Raw genomic sequence first — 17,299 nt, 5'->3', positions numbered from 1 at the left:
AGCATCCATACCTAGGTTAAGAGCTGAGACATGTTCCTCTGTTCGAGATTGATCTGGCAATGTCAAAGCGGTCGCCCATCACACCACCACAAGCCGATTCTTCTGACTGATCAATTTATAACTCTCCACTGGTGTAGGATTATCTTCTGTTCATTTTCTGATGATCGATGAGGCCTGGAGAGAATATGTGAGGTTACGGGTTGAAGGTCGAGTCTTCTGTAGATGCGGAGTTCCCAGAAAGCGTTGCTACAGGCATTGTCATATGCAAACTACATGCATGACGAGGACTGCCGGCATAAGCACCTACGACACTGGGAAAATCAAAACAGGAATTCCAAATCTAAGACTATGCCTCTACTGCACCAGAGAACAATGACCAGTGTCTGTTCTGGTCATCTACGGCTGCACATATCCAACGGCCGCTTACAGCTGCCTGCACGAGCAACGCTGTCCAGCATCAAACGAAAAAAGAACATCACCATTGCCAACACTTTCCTCCTATCAGACAAAAGCAGAGCATCGTACCTTCCTTTAACCACCGTAACCTCCTTATCTATGGGGAAGCACTGTGGAAGCCCATGTACACCATTATCTCCTCGTTTACCGCAACACCATAAACTGCACCTCCCTCCCTTAGAGGGGCCGTAGCTTCCAGACGCCTCTCCGTGATAACTGGCTCCTTCCTAACAGCCTACAGCAATGAAACCGCTGATGAGCTCATTGTGAGCAGGTTCTAGGCCTTAACCAAGGCGCGTGAGTCATCGCAATGCTCCTGCCCTTGACAAAGCTTTCTTTTGCTTGAATGCCACTTTCGCTGCCCTCCAGAGCCTCCATATAAGGAGCCTTTCCCCCCTTCACTCTTCTCCTCTCTCTTCTCTTCTCTTCTTCATCATACACTTTGCTCTGCCACGAGCACCCCCAACTCTTCTTCTTCTTCTTCTTGACCTTCCACCACCTCCTCCTCTCTTTTTCCTTCACCAACAAGGGGAGGTGGTGGAAGCGAAACGGTCGGTCGGCAATATTCCTCGCCTTCCTTCACACGGGGGAGAGCGGCCCCATCACCTTTTTGGGGGCCATGCCCTCCCCCGACGCCCTCACCGGGCACAAACACGGTATGTCGTTGGCCTCTTTACCTCCTTTACAATTATATGGATACTGACCACGCACGCGGACAAGTGCCAAATTCCACTCTTTCGGCTCCCTTCATTCTGCTGTCGGTGGGCTGGACCCAAAAAAGCCCAATCCATCTCGGCCCACCGGCAGCTCGAGTACAACGATGCTCGGTATGTCGAGTACCTTTTCTGGTGCTTCATGTACTGACAGAAAGATAGGGTGTTTCCCTGGGGGTGTCGGCAACAGCAGCAACAGCAACAACAACAACACCCACCATCGCCATCGCCATCACCACCACCACCCGAGAACCACCACACGAGAACAACCACATGGCAACGCTCTCAAACTGACATTAACACTGCTGCAATGTGATCGCTTGAGGAAACAGCGGTCGTATCAGATTGCAACCTGGTTGAAATGATTCACGATTGGAGTTTGGAAGGGCAACCGAACCGAGTATTTAGACCATAATGTCAGATGTAATACACAGTACAACTTCTCACCCTCACCTTGATGTGCCAGGTTTCCCGTGTGATGACCATGTAATCCCAGCTATTGTTCGATGACTTGCTTGTCTATATCACTATCAGAGACACATTGCAGTCCACGAAAGATTGATTGTCGTATCTACGTGAGTCTATGCGGTAATGCCTGCGTGTCCAAGACCATCTTTTGTCGCGGGTCGTTGTTCGTGGCCACGCATTTTTTGGGTATATTCTGTCACTTGAACTGTCAAGGCCTGCGGGTCGGCTAGGAGCTGCAGCAACTTCCAGTTTCCAACTACAGATACCTCGTCTCCCGACTCAACCAGACGCTACGGAAAGACTGGAGATAGTTCTAGCGACGGGAAGGAAGTCATTACGGATATATAAGCAAGCATCTCTTATTGCAGATCCCTACTTCCGTCTGTGAAGTGTCCACTATTAACGCACGAGGTTCGCGGATAGCAAGCCGACTAACAACTCGCATATCGGTCGATCGAACACTGCGCTTAAACGGTCTACAAGCGACTACTATACTACAAGTACATTGGCTGTTTAGGGGGGTTCAGACGGTTGAATCGGCCTCAAAGTTCGTGCTGTTAGTCCCTTTTGCCGGTATTTGCCTGAAAAGCGCGAGCAAAAAGGACGAAGAATTCTCGAGGCAGCTCGGCTCGAACCCGAAGGGGGACAACCAATCGTCATGGTCAAATGTTCGGTCGATGTATGCGGGAAATATCATCGATAACGGGCCGTGAGCCGTGATGGATCGAGAAATCACCAACATCGTTCCATCGCATCACGGTTGATATGCAGATGCGCTGGACTGGCACCAACCATCACCGGCAAATCATACCCGCAGTGGTACCTGTTGGACAGGCACCGCTGCTACGTACTTTGTACATCTTCTGGGGCAAGACACAGTATCGATCCACCGATGCAGCAGCTTTGTTCGAGTCTGTCAAGCTCGCCGCCTGCCATTGGACCGTCTGGACATCGCCAACCAGGGCCCTGAATCGTCACGATTCTACAGCTACAGGCAGGAAGAATGCACACATGCCGCAAACGCCTGGACAGGCTCGAATCGGCCGAGGCGATTGGCCTAAGAGCGTCTCCGCAGCCACCGCACGCGAGACCAGGGTCGTGGGCGCTTAAAATCCAGCCGGTGGGCCAACCACGAGCGATTCTCACATCAGCATTGTGACGCCTCCAAGGTGCCACAGGCCGCTTATTGGCCTGCCGGCAACGCTGGAACGCAGTCCGCCTTGGTTTTGGCTGGAGAACGAGAAGAAGATGTCCTGTCGAGGTAACTGCGCGTCCTTGTCCCGCAATCTGGGGAGGACTTGTACGAGTCTGTACGAGTCCTCGACCTGTGAGCTACTCGAGACGATGTTCAGATATCTCGACTAAAGTCCGGATTACAGATATTACTCCCCCCGTTAGCTTTTCGAAGAGTTGTGCATTCTGCGGCTTCGAATAAGCATGGCGTTTGCTGGAATAAATCGAAAAACACGAGACGGCCGACGAAATCACAGCCAGCATTTTGCTGAAGAATAGCTCTCTGACAAGCCAACGCATCGTCCCCAAGCTGCTGCTGTGCTCAGTTCGTAAAATGCAGGCAAAGAGTAGTCACCCGTCGCCTCTGTGGAACAGCCAGTGAGAGACCAAAAATTGGAGGTATTCGCACACCAGGATCGCGCATCTCCCGCCCAGGGCTGGGGTTCCCTGATTGGGCCAGCCCGCGCCAAAGGAGTTGCTCGAATCACAGCGGGGAACCAAAGACAAGTCCAGCGGTTCTACATCTCTCGGCCACTCAGCTTCCTGCGCCTTTCTTTTGCTTCTCCGCTAGCCTGGTCCCCGTCTCGGGTGGCGTCTTGCCCTTGTCCTTGTCGAGGGAGGGGGGAAGAAGGAAAAGATGCAGTTGGGCGGCTGCAATGGGGCCGCTGTTGGTCGGTTGAGTGTGCATGCTTGATGCCAGGGCGGGACTCGTCCTCGTTTCGGCCCCCAAGGGACCATCTTTAAGACCTGCTGGTTGCGCACGCTCCTCTTCTCCATCTCTTTTGTCCGTTCTTTTGACTTGCTGATTGCTGTGAATCTTTGTCGACGATATATCGAATCCCGGTGGCGGTTGTCTCAAAGGAATCTTCCTTGAGACTCTGCTCAACTGGCCAAGAGTTGAACTCTGCCTCTGCGATCTGTGCACCTTGAATCCCCGGAACATTGAATACGAGAAAGCTCTCCCACGGGAAGTAAAGAAAGGGTGAAATCTTGCGACGGAACAAGAAGATCATCATCTCGAGACGAAATCGCCCGAAATACTCGAATCCGAACTGCATATAAAAGAGGGGGAATCGAACTCCTCTGAAGCGGAACCACGACACGACTTGCCAAGCCCGACGACGGAAATACCCACGCCTTGAGGGTTACACAGATAGCCATACACACATACACGCAATCAATACCGACAATATGCGGCTGTCATTACTTGTTACGCTCGCCCTGACGGCCCTCATCGAGGCCCATACCGTCATGGTATACCCGGGATGGCGCGGCAACAACCTCATCACCAACGAGACGTTTCCCTATGGCATGCAGTGGATGTATCCATGTCAGTAGCACCCAGCTTCTAGCTTCCTATCCTCGACGCTTCGTGGGATGTATCTCAACCCAAGCATCATCACTAACATGCAGTATTCAGGTGGCGGCATGGGAACGAGCAGGAACCGAACATACTGGCCCACCACCGGCGGCGCCGTCTCTTTCCAGCCCGGCTGGTTCCGCGGCCATCTCCAGGCCCAGCTCCAGATCAACCTCGGATACGGCACCGACGGCCCCGACGGCGGTCCCCCGAACATGTCCAACATCATGGTCAAGCCGTTCATGCTCCTCGGGCCGACGAACAATCCCTTCCCTGGGACGGTCTGCTTGCCGCAGGTCCCGCTGCCTGCTGGCGCAAACGTCTCGGCCGGTGATAAGGCGACGATCCAGGTTGTGGAACTGGCTCAGCACGGAGCATCTCTGTACTCTGTAAGCCACCACTTGGCATACCTCTCTTTGATGCATCATCCAAAGCTAATCGTCATCCAGTGCGTCGACATCATTTTCGCTGAACCAGGCGACCCACGTATCCCCATCGTCAACGAGACAAACTGCTTCAACTCGACGCAGTTCGGCTTCGCCCAGATTTACACCGTCACCACGCAGGAGCCCGACCTCGACGTCATCGCCTCCACGACGACTGGGTCGGCGCCGAGATACTACAGCTGGGCCGGGTGGCTGCCGCTTGTTGCCGGAGCGGTATGGATGGCTCTGTGATGAAGATTTGCTTGCCTTTCTGCCTCCTTCTCCGCTTCATCATTTCTTTCTCTGTCCCTTTTCAGTCTTGCGTGTTTGTTTGTCATGCGCGTAACTATTTCCAACATATACCCCTGGATCTCACTCTGTCGACGAGAGTTGGTACCCTCCCTTTTTTGCAGTTATTTCACCCTCTTGCCTAAGTAGCATGGCAAGCAGGACATGGGCGTTGTTGGCGTTTTACGAAAATAGGGAGGCGAGGCCATGTTTGGTTATTTACAGCCTGTATATTTCACGACTTTTACTTTGAAATGCTCAAGCTCCAAGATGATAATGCCCTACAAAGCGAAGCATGTATATAGAGAGTGGTTTATATGTGTGTATAGAGAGCAATGCTACCTGTTTCTCATGCTGATAAAATACCTTTATTCATTATGCGCATGCTCCCGAGATCATCTGGGCGTCTTATATAACGATTGCCCCTTTTCCTTAACTTCTCATATTCTAGTACATTTTCTCATCCTTCCTAAGCTCACCGGGGAATCAGATTCAGACACTCACTCGCCGCGCCCTTGATTCTTTCTTCAGAGCTCTTGTTCGCCGCACCCTGAATCCACGCCGTCACGCCGAGGTTCTTTGCTTCATCCTTGGATGTCGACAGGATGGTGCCGAGAGCAACCAGAGCTCGATACAGAGCCTCCGAATCTGTCTGGTCCCTGAGGACGGTCCCAAGCACAGCAACCAGACGTCGCCGTTGCTCGGGAGTCAGCAGCTTCTCCTTGTTGACAAGAACAGAATAGTTAACCGCCACCGTTGTCACCGCAACAAGGACATTGCGGTTGAACTTGCCAATGGGCTCGCCCCCTTTGATGCCCGTGATACGTTCTATAAACGAAATGGCCTTGTCCGCTTGTGAGCTCGCAAGGCTTCGACCATCAGCCGAACCAAAGAGATTAGCCAATGCTCGAGCGCCCATCATGGCCGCATTCTCGTTGGGCGGGAAGTCATCGGGAACCGCCGAGGCAATGGCTATATCCACGAGGCTTTCGTTCAAGGGCCCCTTAAATTGCGCTGCTATAGGGTATCTGGCCACGCAGCGGAGCAGGTCGAGACCAGCGAGTCGATCAGAATATGGCCACTCAGTGACAATCTTGAGAATCACATTGAGTGCAGGGGCAGGAATGGCTTTTGAAGATTCCAGAGCTGCCTTTGCTGACAGCAGGGTGCTCTCTTCTCCTGGATTTAGGGCCACGTCTTTCCGACCAGAAGAGATCATAGTCTTATTAACATTTGTAACTTTGTTCAAGATGGCTATTAGGAGTTAGTATGAGAATTGCGAATATTGCCATGCTTGCTTAATAGGCAACTCACCATCGAATTTCGCAGCTGAAATGCTAAGGTACTCCTTCTGCGGCAGTACCTTTGCTGATTGCGACTGGGATTCTTCGCCAGGTCGGTATCGTGACTCTGTGCCATATGGATCAGGTCCCGAGGAAGGGGCAGACTTTCCAAGAGTAGCCCCCTTGGTGTTTTCGGTGATGAAATTCGCCACGTTGTCTAAATAGGACAGCGGCAGTTCGTTGTCGTTGAGGAACTTAGTTGCTCGCTCGTAAGGGTTCTCGGAGAGATTGTAGGGTAGCTTGAGCGGGGGCTTTCCATCCTCAATGTCGACGTCGAATACGTAATCGTAGGATTGTCCGTTGTATTCAACCTTCTTGCCCGTGCTGCCGACGGCATCAACCACGGTGCCAACATTGATCCATTGCTGCTGTGCCATGGACCAAGTATGAGCCGTGACGTTGCCGTTGCTCTCCTTGATCATCTGAACCTGGCCCTCCTTGGTGCCAGCCTTGGAGGCCAGAAACTCTGGGCCCGGCAGTTTCTCCTTGTTGATGCCTCCAAGCTGCTGCTGCGGGATGGCCGAGGCCTTGACAGAGTCTTGGAACTCCTTGAGAGTGGCATCATCTGCCATGGCCTCCGATCGCCGGGTGAAAATGCGTGCGACGCCGTCACTGGCGCCGGTAATGATATCCCCCGTCTCTGCGTTGACAGCAACCGTCCACACAGATATGGCCGGGTGCGTGATGGTCTGGATGCATTCGGTCCCCTTCCATATCCTGACGGTTCGATCCTCGCCGGAGCTGACAAGCTCGCCGGATGGCAAACTGGCCAGGCTGTACACAAAGCTCTCGTGTCCATGAAGCTCGCTGACCTGCTGGCCGTTGAGCTTCCACAACCGCAGAGTGCCGTCGTTGCTCGCACTGGCAATGTCCGCACCGCTGGGGTGGCCCTTAGGGACCTTGCACAGCGCTCGAACAACATCGGGAGTGTAGATGGTGGCCGCGGGCATGACCTCGCCGCCTCTGCCCTGCGTCAGATCAAACACCCGAATGCTCTTGTCCGCGCAGCCCGTCACCACAGTTGTCTCGTCAATGGCAACAACGCTCCAGACAGCCATGCCCTCGTGGCCACCGAGCATCAGCTCAGTCTCCCACTTGCTCAGGTTCCACACACGGGCCTGGCCGTCCCATCCGCCCGAAACGAGGTATGTTCCCTTGGGGGAGACATCCAGCGTACAGACGTTGTGTGCATGGCCAATGAGGAGCCGCTCAGCGTTGTCGGTCGCCAAGGAGTTGGGCGATTTGACCTCGATGATGGTGTCCTTGCCTCCCGACACCACGAGGCCGTTCGGGTGCTCTTGGTTCGGGGGGAAGAAGGCCACCGAGTTGACGTATTCGGAGCCGCGGCTGACCAGCGTTCCCTCGAAAGCTGGCGGGCTTGTTTGTATGCGCCGCCATATCCTGACCGTGCAGTCTCTGGAGGCCGAGAGGGCGAAATCGGGGGAGGGAAAGCTAACGGCGCGGACCTGTGGCGCATAGAGGAGTTAGCAAAGCAAGGCATCGTGAGTAACTGGGCCCAAGGGATCTCGTACGTCAGCCTCGTGGCCGAGAAGCTGCGCTGAGAGCTTGAATTCAGCCATGCTTCTGGCAAGCTGTGGTGGGGTTGGTCTCTCAAGTCCGGCGAAGAGGGGAGTGACGATGACGATGGAGAAGACGACAGATCAAGGAACAGGAGAGAAGAAAAGACGAGGCGCGTGGCTTTGATGGAAATGGCCCGGAGGCAGCAGCGGAATTGCTTTGTCAGGCGATCTCAGCGTTTGCAGAGGGAGTGGATGAGAATGGAAGCTTGGAGATGGTGGAGGTGATGGTTTGGTGCAGCTGTTTCCAGTTGGTCATCGAGGGAGTATGACGGGAAATACGTACCCCGGCTGTTGACTGCGACGCCCCACCAGGCACAGCACAGGCACAGGCTTCAGTGGGTATTTTAGCGGGTAGCTCCAGCGAGGGGCCTGGAAGCTTTGGTAAGCGGCCGAATGTGGCTTGTGCCTTGCACCTCGAAGAGCCCTTGGCCCTGCGAGTGCATTAGTACCTAAGGAGTCTTGGAAGCTTTCTGTGATTTTCTAGCTATTTTTTCGGACTATAACAGTCCCGTAAATAATGTATTGAAAATTCAAAGGCTTGAGAAGAAAAAACCCGAAGCTATATGTTGCTATCTATTGAGCACCTATGAATACTTACCTAGGAACAGCCGCTACGCAAGCAAAGAGCCATCAACGCCACCCCAAATACCTCATCTGCGACCCCTCCTTTTGTGGCGGTGTCAGAGGCATAGGCACCCAAGGCACCCAATCGCTCGACAATTACAGCGCTTGCCATAGCGCCTGTCTCCTGCTAAACAGTCCAGGTTAACAGGGCAGTTACCGGTCAACAGCTACCTGCCAACCTGCCTAGTGCCAGCTGCCTAACTGCCCCGCTTCCCCAGCAGCTGACAGAAATCATCATCCAGATCGTTCTGCGTCTCCAAATCTTAGATCCTCAATCCCATCAAAGGGGCTGCCGGTGATCGCCTCTCTGCCCTGCCCTACCACTTCTTCCCCAGAACCCCCCGAGAAGCCGGGCACAGACACTCTCTGGCATCCTGCCCTCCCGCTTATTGGCCCTGTTTCTCCCGCCGCAAGCCGCACGAATCCCGCTGTGAGCTGCCTCGACTCCCTGCATAGCAGCTTTGAGACTACTGCCCTCGACGCGATTCGATCACTGCAAGCTCGGAACCCTCCACTCTGTCTTCGTCGGCCAATTTATACCCTCCGCACTTTCCTTCTTCTTATTCTCTTCTTTTTCCGACTTTAAGTGTTGCAGCCTCTCATTTATCAAAGCTGGGCCTCGCTGCGTCGCCTAGAGCCTGCTGCCCCCCTAATCCATATCTACCCATCTTCGAACTTGAAACACTTTATCCAGTCCTTTTTATTTTCCAGCCGCGTTAAACTCCCACCCTCGATCTCTACCACACGCAGAGAACCGGCAGTCTATCAGTCTCTACTTTAACACCCACGATATACCCTACGACTATCGCCATGTCGTCCGAGGCACCCCGACAGTACGTCCCCTTGACGTGCCACGGTCACTCGCGACCGGTTCCGCACATCAGCTTCTCTCGGCTTGAGAAGGAAGACAGCTATTACATGATCTCGGCCTGCAAAGGTAAGCAGCCCTCAATTTCAACCAAATGCAATTGTTTAACTCAACCCTGACCTTGGCATTTACAGATGGCAATCCGATGCTCCGCGATGGTGTTACGGGCGACTGGTATAGTTTTCTCTTGTGCAACCCTGCGATATAGACAGATCCGTGCTGACCTTGTGCGTCAGGATCGGCACTTTCATCGGCCACAAGGGCGCTGTTTGGCAGGCTAGACTGAGCCCGGACACCTCCACGGCCGCCACCGCGTCTGCCGACTTTACTGCGTATGTGATACTTGGCATCTCTCCCAAACCTACCACTGCCGCGAGCGTGGGAAGCGCACGTGTCTAACCCGAGTCTGCAGCAAAATCTGGGACACTCACACCGGCGAGCTCCTGTACACGCTGCAGCATGAGCATATCGTCCGTGCTATTGCGTATCCGCCTGACAACGCGGACCTCGTGGCCACCGGCGGCATGGAGAAGAAGCTGCGCGTCTTTGACCTGTCTGACGTTCCCGGTGCCGGAAGGGGCAATGCCATCACCATCCCCGCCACGGCTGGCTTTGAAATCGGCGAAGGCATCCACGAGGGCTCCATCAAGTTCATCTGCTGGACGCAGGACCCCAACGTCATTGTCACGGCCTCGGACAAGACCATTCGCTGGCTGGATCTTCCCACCCGTGCCTGCATCCGCCAGGAAGTGCTGGACGGCGAAATCCGCTCTTGCGAGATGGTGTCTCTCGCGCCCGAGTACGCTTCTGTCACGGATATTGGCGGTGGAAAGCCCGTTCTCGCCGTTTCTGCAGGCAAGACCGCCTATTTTTGGGGTGGTCCTCGCGCGATGGAAGAGCTGAAGCGCATCGTGCTCCCCTACACCATTGCCAGCGTGGGTCTCGACGTCAAGGGCCGCAAGCTGGTGGTTGGAGAAGAGCCTGGAACTTGGGCCAAGGTTATCAGCTATGACACCGAGGCGGAGCTGGACGTTCACAAGGGCCACCACGGCCCGATCTGGTCCATTGCCTTCTCGCCCGACGGCAAGCTGTACGCGACAGCCTCGGAGGACGGAACCATCAAGATGTGGAAGAATTGCGACGGCTTCTACGGCCTGTGGAGAGGCGGACCCGAGCGATCTACGGACTAGAGAGACGTCGACCGCAGCTTCACCTCCTCCTCGGACGCGGCGCGCACCTCGAGCCGATGCTTCACGCCTAACAGCAGCCGCGACCTCGACGATGTGTCCGTCGGCTCGTCTTTGGCGCAGCTGAGCGAGAGCTCCTTTGCTCGCCAGAACTTGAACTCTGCTGACGAGGCGTCCACCTGCAGCCGCAGTTCACGACGCCGAAGCCCCTTTCCGTTCAAGTACTAGATGCTGCTTTGAGAAGCAAGCCTAGGACTGGAACGGCAGAATTGGGAGACTTGTCGGGCAGCCATCCTTGCCATCGCCGCCGCCGCGGCGATGACTGGTTCCATGTGTTCTTATATACATGCTTATATGAACAGCATGTAGTTCCACACATATTTTGAGACAGCTCCATTTGAGCCATACTATCGGTAGCTTATCTGCTGGCATATCAAATGGAATAATAAAGACGCATCAGTCAATTTCCTATTGCGATCCTGTGATGTGTAGCCTCCTAGCCTGAATGCTTTGTAGTCTGCAAGCTCCTATTCTGCTTCTTCGTAGTTCCGTAGACATTGTACCACCCGGTGTGGCAGTTCTTTATGGTGATGATGGTGACGACATCTTGCCTCCTTTCACTTAATCCCTCTACCTTCCTCCTAAACATCTACTACCTTCCCAGCTCTTTTGAATGCCCCTCATTCTCTTCTTCTCTTTGAATTTTCAACTTGTATTTTTTCTTCATTTGATTTACATTGTCGTCGAGATAGTTTAACAGCATGCAACTCGTGGATTACTTGGTCACATTTAGGGTATGCAAAGTAGTGACATATAGTTCAGCAATTCTGCTACCCCTGTCAGCGTTTGCCGCACAAGCCCGCGCTCGGTACAAAGTACCCCGTACCTCCTCCGGTAACCGCCCTGAGGCCGGAAAAACGTTGTTGCAACACGCCCGCATTCTGCCCCTCCCCCTCCATTTGCCCAGCCAAAAGATTGAGTCACCTTTGCGAGGCGCCGATTTCGACCAAAAAAAGAGGCTGCGCCAAAACATCGTCAACTCAGCGTCTCGAAAGGCGGCAAACCGAAGCACGACAGCAGCATCATGGCTCCCACATCCGCTGAATCAGCCGGCGACCTCGCTCACGATGTCCTCCGGGCACTGGCCAACACCGACCAGATCCTCTCGACCGAGGCCTTCCCGAACGTGCCCTTTGAGACGCTCAAGGCCGCTCTCGATCGCCTCTCCTCACGGTCCATGGTCGTCTACGAGCAGATTGAGCGACAGGAAGCCGTTCTCGAGCCCGAAGCCGAGGAGATTGTCCAGCATGGAAGCCACGAGGCTCGCGTTTTTGAAGCCGTCCACAAGGCCCTTGGCGGTCTCTCGATCCAGGACCTGGAGACGACGATTGGCGACAAGAACGTGACCAAGGTTGGCCAGGGCAAGGCCTTTAGGGAGAAGTGGATCAAGAAGGAGGACAACAAGCTCGTTGCGCTGGTTAGTCTCGGTTCGAAGATAAGACTGGGCAAGGTGATCTAATCTGGAGACTCTTCTCTCTCTAGGTCGACTCGATCGAGGACGTAACGAGATCGCAGCTCCGCTTCATCAAGGAGACCAAGTCGCACGACCCCAAGATCATTGCCGACCTGAAGAAGCGAAAGCTGCTCAGCACCCAAAAAGTCATTTCCTTCAAGATTTCCAAGGGCCCCAAGTTTGCGCTCGAGATTGTCAAGGAGGAGACGGACCTGACGGCCGACATGCTTGCGTCTGGATCATGGAAGACGGCAAACTTCAGTGGGTGCTTCCATGGAGAAGTCAAATATGGATCCATCTTTGCTAACGATCGTCCTCGAACGTAGAGCCGTACAACTTCAAGGCCTTGGGCGGGCACCAGGCCTCAGGGGCTCTCCACCCTCTCAACAAGATGCGACACGAGTTCCGGTTAGTCGAACAGATAGATCACCATACCTCAACGGATTGGCATGCACCGGGATCCTAACTCGTCGTTTCTCGGCAGGCAAATCTTCTTCGAGACTGGCTTCACGGAAATGCCCACCAACCAGTACATCGAGTCTGGCTTCTGGGTACGTATGGATCTATACGATTCTTGCTCATGGCCGCTTTGAAGCCAACAATGGTCAAGGATGCTAATATCAGAGCCGTATAGAACTTTGACGCTCTCTTCGTTCCTCAGGTAATCATATACCAATCTCTCAGAGTTCCCCTTCCAGCCTCGCTAAAAATAGAATAGCAACACCCTGCCCGAGACTTGCAGGATACCTTTTACATCTCCGACCCCAAGACGGCTGGCCGGCCCGGACCCACCTCTGCAGATGATAAGCAAAACTACGAAGAGTACTTTGAGAACGTAAAACAGGTGCACGAGAATGGAAAGTACGGCTCTATTGGCTACCGATACCCCTGGGCCGAAGAGGAGTCATTAAGGCAAGTATTTCTGAACGTCATTACTCCTCTAAATGCCTAGGCTAACTGGGGATAGACTTGTCCTTCGCACTCACACAACCTCTGTTTCGGCGGCTATGCTATACAAGTTGGCGGCGAAGAAGGGTCCGGACGGCCGTGTGCCTCCTGTCCGTTATTTCTCCATTGACCGCGTTTTCAGGTAATAATCAATGCTTCGAAGTATACGTGTGAAGTGGCTTACAAAGTACCCAGAAACGAGGCTGTGGATGCGACACATCTGTGCGAGTTCCACCAGGTAGAAGGTATGATAGATCGGACAGGAAGATGCTTTGGTGTCTGGGTTGGAAGCTGACAATAGTACAGGTGTCATTGCCGACTACGGACTGACCCTTGGTGGTCTGATGGAATTCTTCGAGACCTTCTTTGCCAAGATGGGCCTGACAGAGTGAGTGAAACCCTCCCTGATTGCTCAGGTCTGTGATCTAGTACTAATGAACCCACTTTAGCCTCAAGTTCAAGCCAGCGTAAGGACAGATGCAGCTTCGCAGACTATATTATGTGGGTCACTGACAAAGGAAACAGTTTCAACCCCTACACAGAGCCCAGTATGGAGCTCTTCAGCTACCACAAGGGCCTGAAGAAGCTCGTAGAGGTAGGAGAACGCATAACATGACGAAATGGTTGGAAAGCTAACGGCGAGGCAAAATCCAGATCGGCAACAGTGGCATGTTCCGACCGGAAATGCTCGAGGCCATGGGCCTGCCCAAGGATCTGAGAGTCTACGGCTTCGGTCTCAGCTTGGAGAGACCGACGATGATCAAGTACGCCATTTCAAATATCCGCGAGCTGCTGGGCCACCAAGTGGACCTCAACTTCATCGAAAGGAACGCGGCTGTACGATTGGACAAAGATTAGAAAGGTAGGCAAGACGAAGGATGATGCAGAAGGAATATAGACAGGGGTGATGACTAGGCGAATGAGAAAGACATGTCTCATCCAGGGAACGAGAAGAAGGAAGAGGAAGAAGAGAGAAGCGAAATAAACAAAGACGGACGCCAAGACAGTTTTGGAGCGTCCCATGATTTTGTCACGATATCTCCATCAGGCAGAAGCAATGATGTAACGACTTGCTTGATCGCAGACTGCAAAATCCGAACCTCATCATGCATTATAATTTGAAATCGCAAGTTCGCGACTATTGCACCGTTATATGGGCTGATGGAGCAGTGGCATGACGCTAAGTAGCCGTCGTGGACCCCCTCGCCTGGAAAAAGTTGCCTACATTGTAGTCATCACAACTCGGCGGAGCGTATGGATCCGGAGCCTCAACCGCAGCATTTCCTCTTTAGGAATGTGTAGTGGGGTTCATGATATAGACGCTCGGAAACATTTCCACGAGGCTTGCGGCTGTCTGTTCGCCAGGGGCTGGCCAGCTTAGAAATGATATGTCTGGAGAGCTTGGCGATAGAGACTGTGAAGTGGTATAAATCAATCTGATTTCCCAGACTGACTGATTTCCTGCATCTGCTCGAACACCAGAACTTCTGATCATCAGTCCTTCTAAACTCCTGCTGTGGTGAACGTGAACAAACATACCTTCCAACATCAAACCAACTCACAATGTCTTCTTGGGCCATCGTCGGAGCCGCTCGCGGTATCGGAGTAAGTGACAAAAGTCTAGTGTTGATGCTTCATTGGTTCGTTCATCCGGCTGACTGGTGGAAACAGTTCGAATTTGTAAAGCAACTGGTGCGTGGGAAAGGGCTGCTGGCAGTTCTTCTTGAATATCGTCCAGCATCGCTTTGACGGAATAACCACTCACCTACTTGGCAGTCTGCTAATCCTAACAACACCGTGGTTGCCTTGATTCGAAACCAGGCAACGGCCGGCCAACTGAACGAGCTGGCCGCCAAGCGCAACAGCATCAAGGTGATTGAGACAGATATCTCCAGCCTCGACAAGCTCAAAGAAACTGCAGAGAGCGTGAGCAAGGTCACATCAGGCAAACTGGATGTCCTGATTTACAACGCCTACTCCGCCGGGACCGACGAAGGAAAGCTTCTGCCCCCCAGTGCTTTGTGAGTACTCGATTGCTCCGTCCGCAACAACTGCCAGGTGCCAGAAGCTAACTTCACCAAGCCATGGAAAGGAGGACCTCTTCAAGCGAGAGATTGATGAAACAGTAAGCCATCTTCATGGAGTAGAAGCCTTATGAGCGTGTACTGATTTGCTCTCCTCAACAGTTGAGCGTGAACCTCTTCCAGGCTGTCAACACGATCAACGCCCTGCTTCCCCTGATTGAAAAAGGGCAACAGAAGAAGATCATATACATCTCGTCTGGCATCGGGGATATTCCTACCACCCGCGCCACGGAATTGCCGAACCTGCTTGGGTATGCCGTCAGTAAAGCCGCCGGCAACATTGTCATGGCGAAATACGCCGTGGAGCTCAAGCCCAAGGGCATCCTCACCCTCTCGCTTAGCCCCGGCTGGGTGGAAACCGACGCTTGTGAGTGTTGACCGATGGCTGATGCAGGACCGACTCGATTGTTGCTGAGACTGACATTCTGCAACACTAGCTCGAGAACTTCTCCAATCGCCGGAGGTCTTTCAGTGGATGCTGTCATCGTTCCAGAAGATGGACCCAAGAGTCAAGGGCATGATCTCGACCGAGGAATCTGTCAGCGCCCAGTTGTCTGTTATCGATTCGCTTGATGAAAAGCTCAGCGGAGCTTTCGTATCTCATCGGGGTAACGATCGGGACTGGTTCTAGGCTCGATTCCTTTAGCCGTTTCTGATCCTGGCCAATGGAGCCTCGAGATTCCGAGCGAAAATCGGGGTCGTCATGGGTTGCTATATCCATAGTTAGGTGAAGCCAGTATAACGAGGAATTCGAAGTATGTCTACCATGTCATATTAGCAACGCGTGACTGGCCAGATGTAGTCTTTCTGCCCATTTGTACCCATACTTCGAGATTTCGAATGTCCATAAGATTTCTTGTTCGATCATGTGTTCAGATTCTTTTTCGCATGCCACCAACCAAATTTCTCGAAGCTGTCTGGCGAGTGTAAGTAAGTGGCTGGGACATGGTAGCCGCCATGGCACTGGTGAGTTGAGTTGGTTGAAATGTCCCATGAAGAGACATGTCTAGGTGGAGTGTACAACTTGGGCTGGTTGAGAGACAGGACTTGGGGCGGGGTTTTGTTAAGCTGAAGGTTCCCGCGACTGATATCCCGCTTGTCTGTATCTTCAAGTCAGAAGGTTTTCTCTTCGCAAATAAGGGTTTCTTGTCAAACACTGTAGCATGTCTAGAGCCGACAGTGCTTCCGCCTTGACTGTACTTTTCTCAGACTCTCATAATGTCGAGCAACTCGGGAGCCGGGTCTATGTGGATATCTTTGTTTCATCGCGAGCTGAGAGTATGATATATATTGTGCTTCGTTCGAAGTCACTTGGTGCGTTCGATGTTCTGAGTGGATTGTTCGTAGTATCTCTGGTCAATGTTTGCGGCGTCGTTGTAAAGGGCTAATGGATCATCGAGTAGTCAGATGCCAACGGGTTCCTTTTAGGCGTATCATCTGTCACCTGGAAACCGGCAGTGGATGCTTGATACCACATCTCAAAGCAGATATCATCGCAGTATGTTACGAGGTGAAGAGCACCAGAGGAGGGGTTAGACTGTATATGCAGTGTGTAGACTCTGATGAATCCCATAACAACACCCACACTGATCCCATCAATCATCATCGCGTACGTCTCGAGCTCTGGGCCGACACCATAGCATAGGGTTGTTCTCTGTATTGTAAGTCGCATCGTCATTGCTGGACTTGGCTCGGAATTGCACGGCAGGAACAAACGTAACTGTGACCTTAGAAGTATGACGTTGACGGACTCATACCTCGCCAAAAGGAAGGAAGGATACATGTATGGTGCGACAATCGGAGGATTCCGTCCTAAACGCAAGAGCTGGTTCTACTCATGCGGTACGGGTAGGTGCCATAGATGTCATCTCCTGCCCATTTCCTCATCCACATGCGTGCATATCAAATGGTAGCAGTCCAATCGAGATGCGGGAGAATGTGGCCGTGGCTGATGCTGGCAAGAGCTAGTTCGAAGCTCAATAATGCGATCTGCGAGAGACGCTGCACGGCAGGTTCGATGGCCTGCTCGTCCTGCCTTGACTGAAGGTGTAAGGAGAGGGGATGGAAGGTGATGAGTCAAGGTGAGAAGGAAAAGCAAAAGAACAACAGGATGAGATCAAGTGAGGGCTATAGCCAATTGTCGGCCGAAAGTCGGCAGATGGGCTTCTCTCTCCAAGAGCTTGACTTATACGCAGCTTTGCTGCCTGGA

General features: G+C 52.9%; 5 protein-coding genes across 5 annotated transcripts; 4 read left to right on the top strand and 1 right to left on the bottom strand.

The window, feature by feature from the left end:
• Positions 1-4,061: 4,061 nt before the first annotated feature.
• Positions 4,062-4,907, top strand: BBK36DRAFT_1173537 (hypothetical protein; the record flags this gene model as incomplete). Its single annotated transcript, XM_024895869.1, has 3 exons — positions 4,062-4,200; positions 4,291-4,619; positions 4,680-4,907. The coding sequence occupies 3 exons, from the start codon at positions 4,062-4,064 to the stop codon at positions 4,905-4,907; spliced, it is 696 nt and encodes a 231-aa protein (XP_024753534.1).
• A 511-nt stretch (positions 4,908-5,418) lies between these two features.
• BBK36DRAFT_1109128 (PFU-domain-containing protein) lies at positions 5,419-7,866 on the bottom strand (the record flags this gene model as incomplete). Its single annotated transcript, XM_024889437.1, has 3 exons — positions 5,419-6,197; positions 6,258-7,752; positions 7,819-7,866. 3 exons carry the CDS (start codon positions 7,864-7,866, stop codon positions 5,419-5,421), a joined length of 2,322 nt encoding a protein of 773 aa, XP_024753533.1.
• Positions 7,867-9,300: 1,434 nt separating this feature from the next.
• Positions 9,301-10,548, top strand: BBK36DRAFT_1108400 (WD40 repeat-like protein; the record flags this gene model as incomplete). The annotated part of the gene is made up of 4 exons (XM_024889360.1): positions 9,301-9,427; positions 9,493-9,532; positions 9,595-9,690; positions 9,771-10,548. The coding sequence occupies 4 exons, from the start codon at positions 9,301-9,303 to the stop codon at positions 10,546-10,548; spliced, it is 1,041 nt and encodes a 346-aa protein (XP_024753532.1).
• Positions 10,549-11,597: 1,049 nt separating this feature from the next.
• On the top strand, positions 11,598-13,866 carry BBK36DRAFT_1133899 (phenylalanyl-tRNA synthetase; the record flags this gene model as incomplete). Its single annotated transcript, XM_024892125.1, has 12 exons — positions 11,598-12,022; positions 12,088-12,319; positions 12,385-12,466; positions 12,543-12,609; positions 12,693-12,719; positions 12,777-12,970; positions 13,026-13,148; positions 13,202-13,251; positions 13,313-13,394; positions 13,456-13,473; positions 13,532-13,601; positions 13,661-13,866. The coding sequence occupies exons 1-12, from the start codon at positions 11,630-11,632 to the stop codon at positions 13,862-13,864; spliced, it is 1,542 nt and encodes a 513-aa protein (XP_024753531.1). The 5' UTR covers positions 11,598-11,629.
• Positions 13,867-14,569: 703 nt separating this feature from the next.
• On the top strand, positions 14,570-15,721 carry BBK36DRAFT_1155027 (NAD(P)-binding protein; the record flags this gene model as incomplete). The annotated part of the gene is made up of 6 exons (XM_024893784.1): positions 14,570-14,611; positions 14,678-14,698; positions 14,783-15,027; positions 15,089-15,131; positions 15,193-15,457; positions 15,528-15,721. 6 exons carry the CDS (start codon positions 14,570-14,572, stop codon positions 15,719-15,721), a joined length of 810 nt encoding a protein of 269 aa, XP_024753530.1.
• Positions 15,722-17,299: the final 1,578 nt, after the last annotated feature.

The sequence above is a fragment of the Trichoderma citrinoviride genome (assembly GCF_003025115.1).
Source record: "Trichoderma citrinoviride strain TUCIM 6016 unplaced genomic scaffold BBK36scaffold_1, whole genome shotgun sequence".
Taxonomy (NCBI): domain Eukaryota; kingdom Fungi; phylum Ascomycota; class Sordariomycetes; order Hypocreales; family Hypocreaceae; genus Trichoderma; species Trichoderma citrinoviride.
The sequence above is the reverse complement of the archived record's forward strand: the minus strand, read 5'-3'. Positions and strand labels throughout refer to the sequence as shown.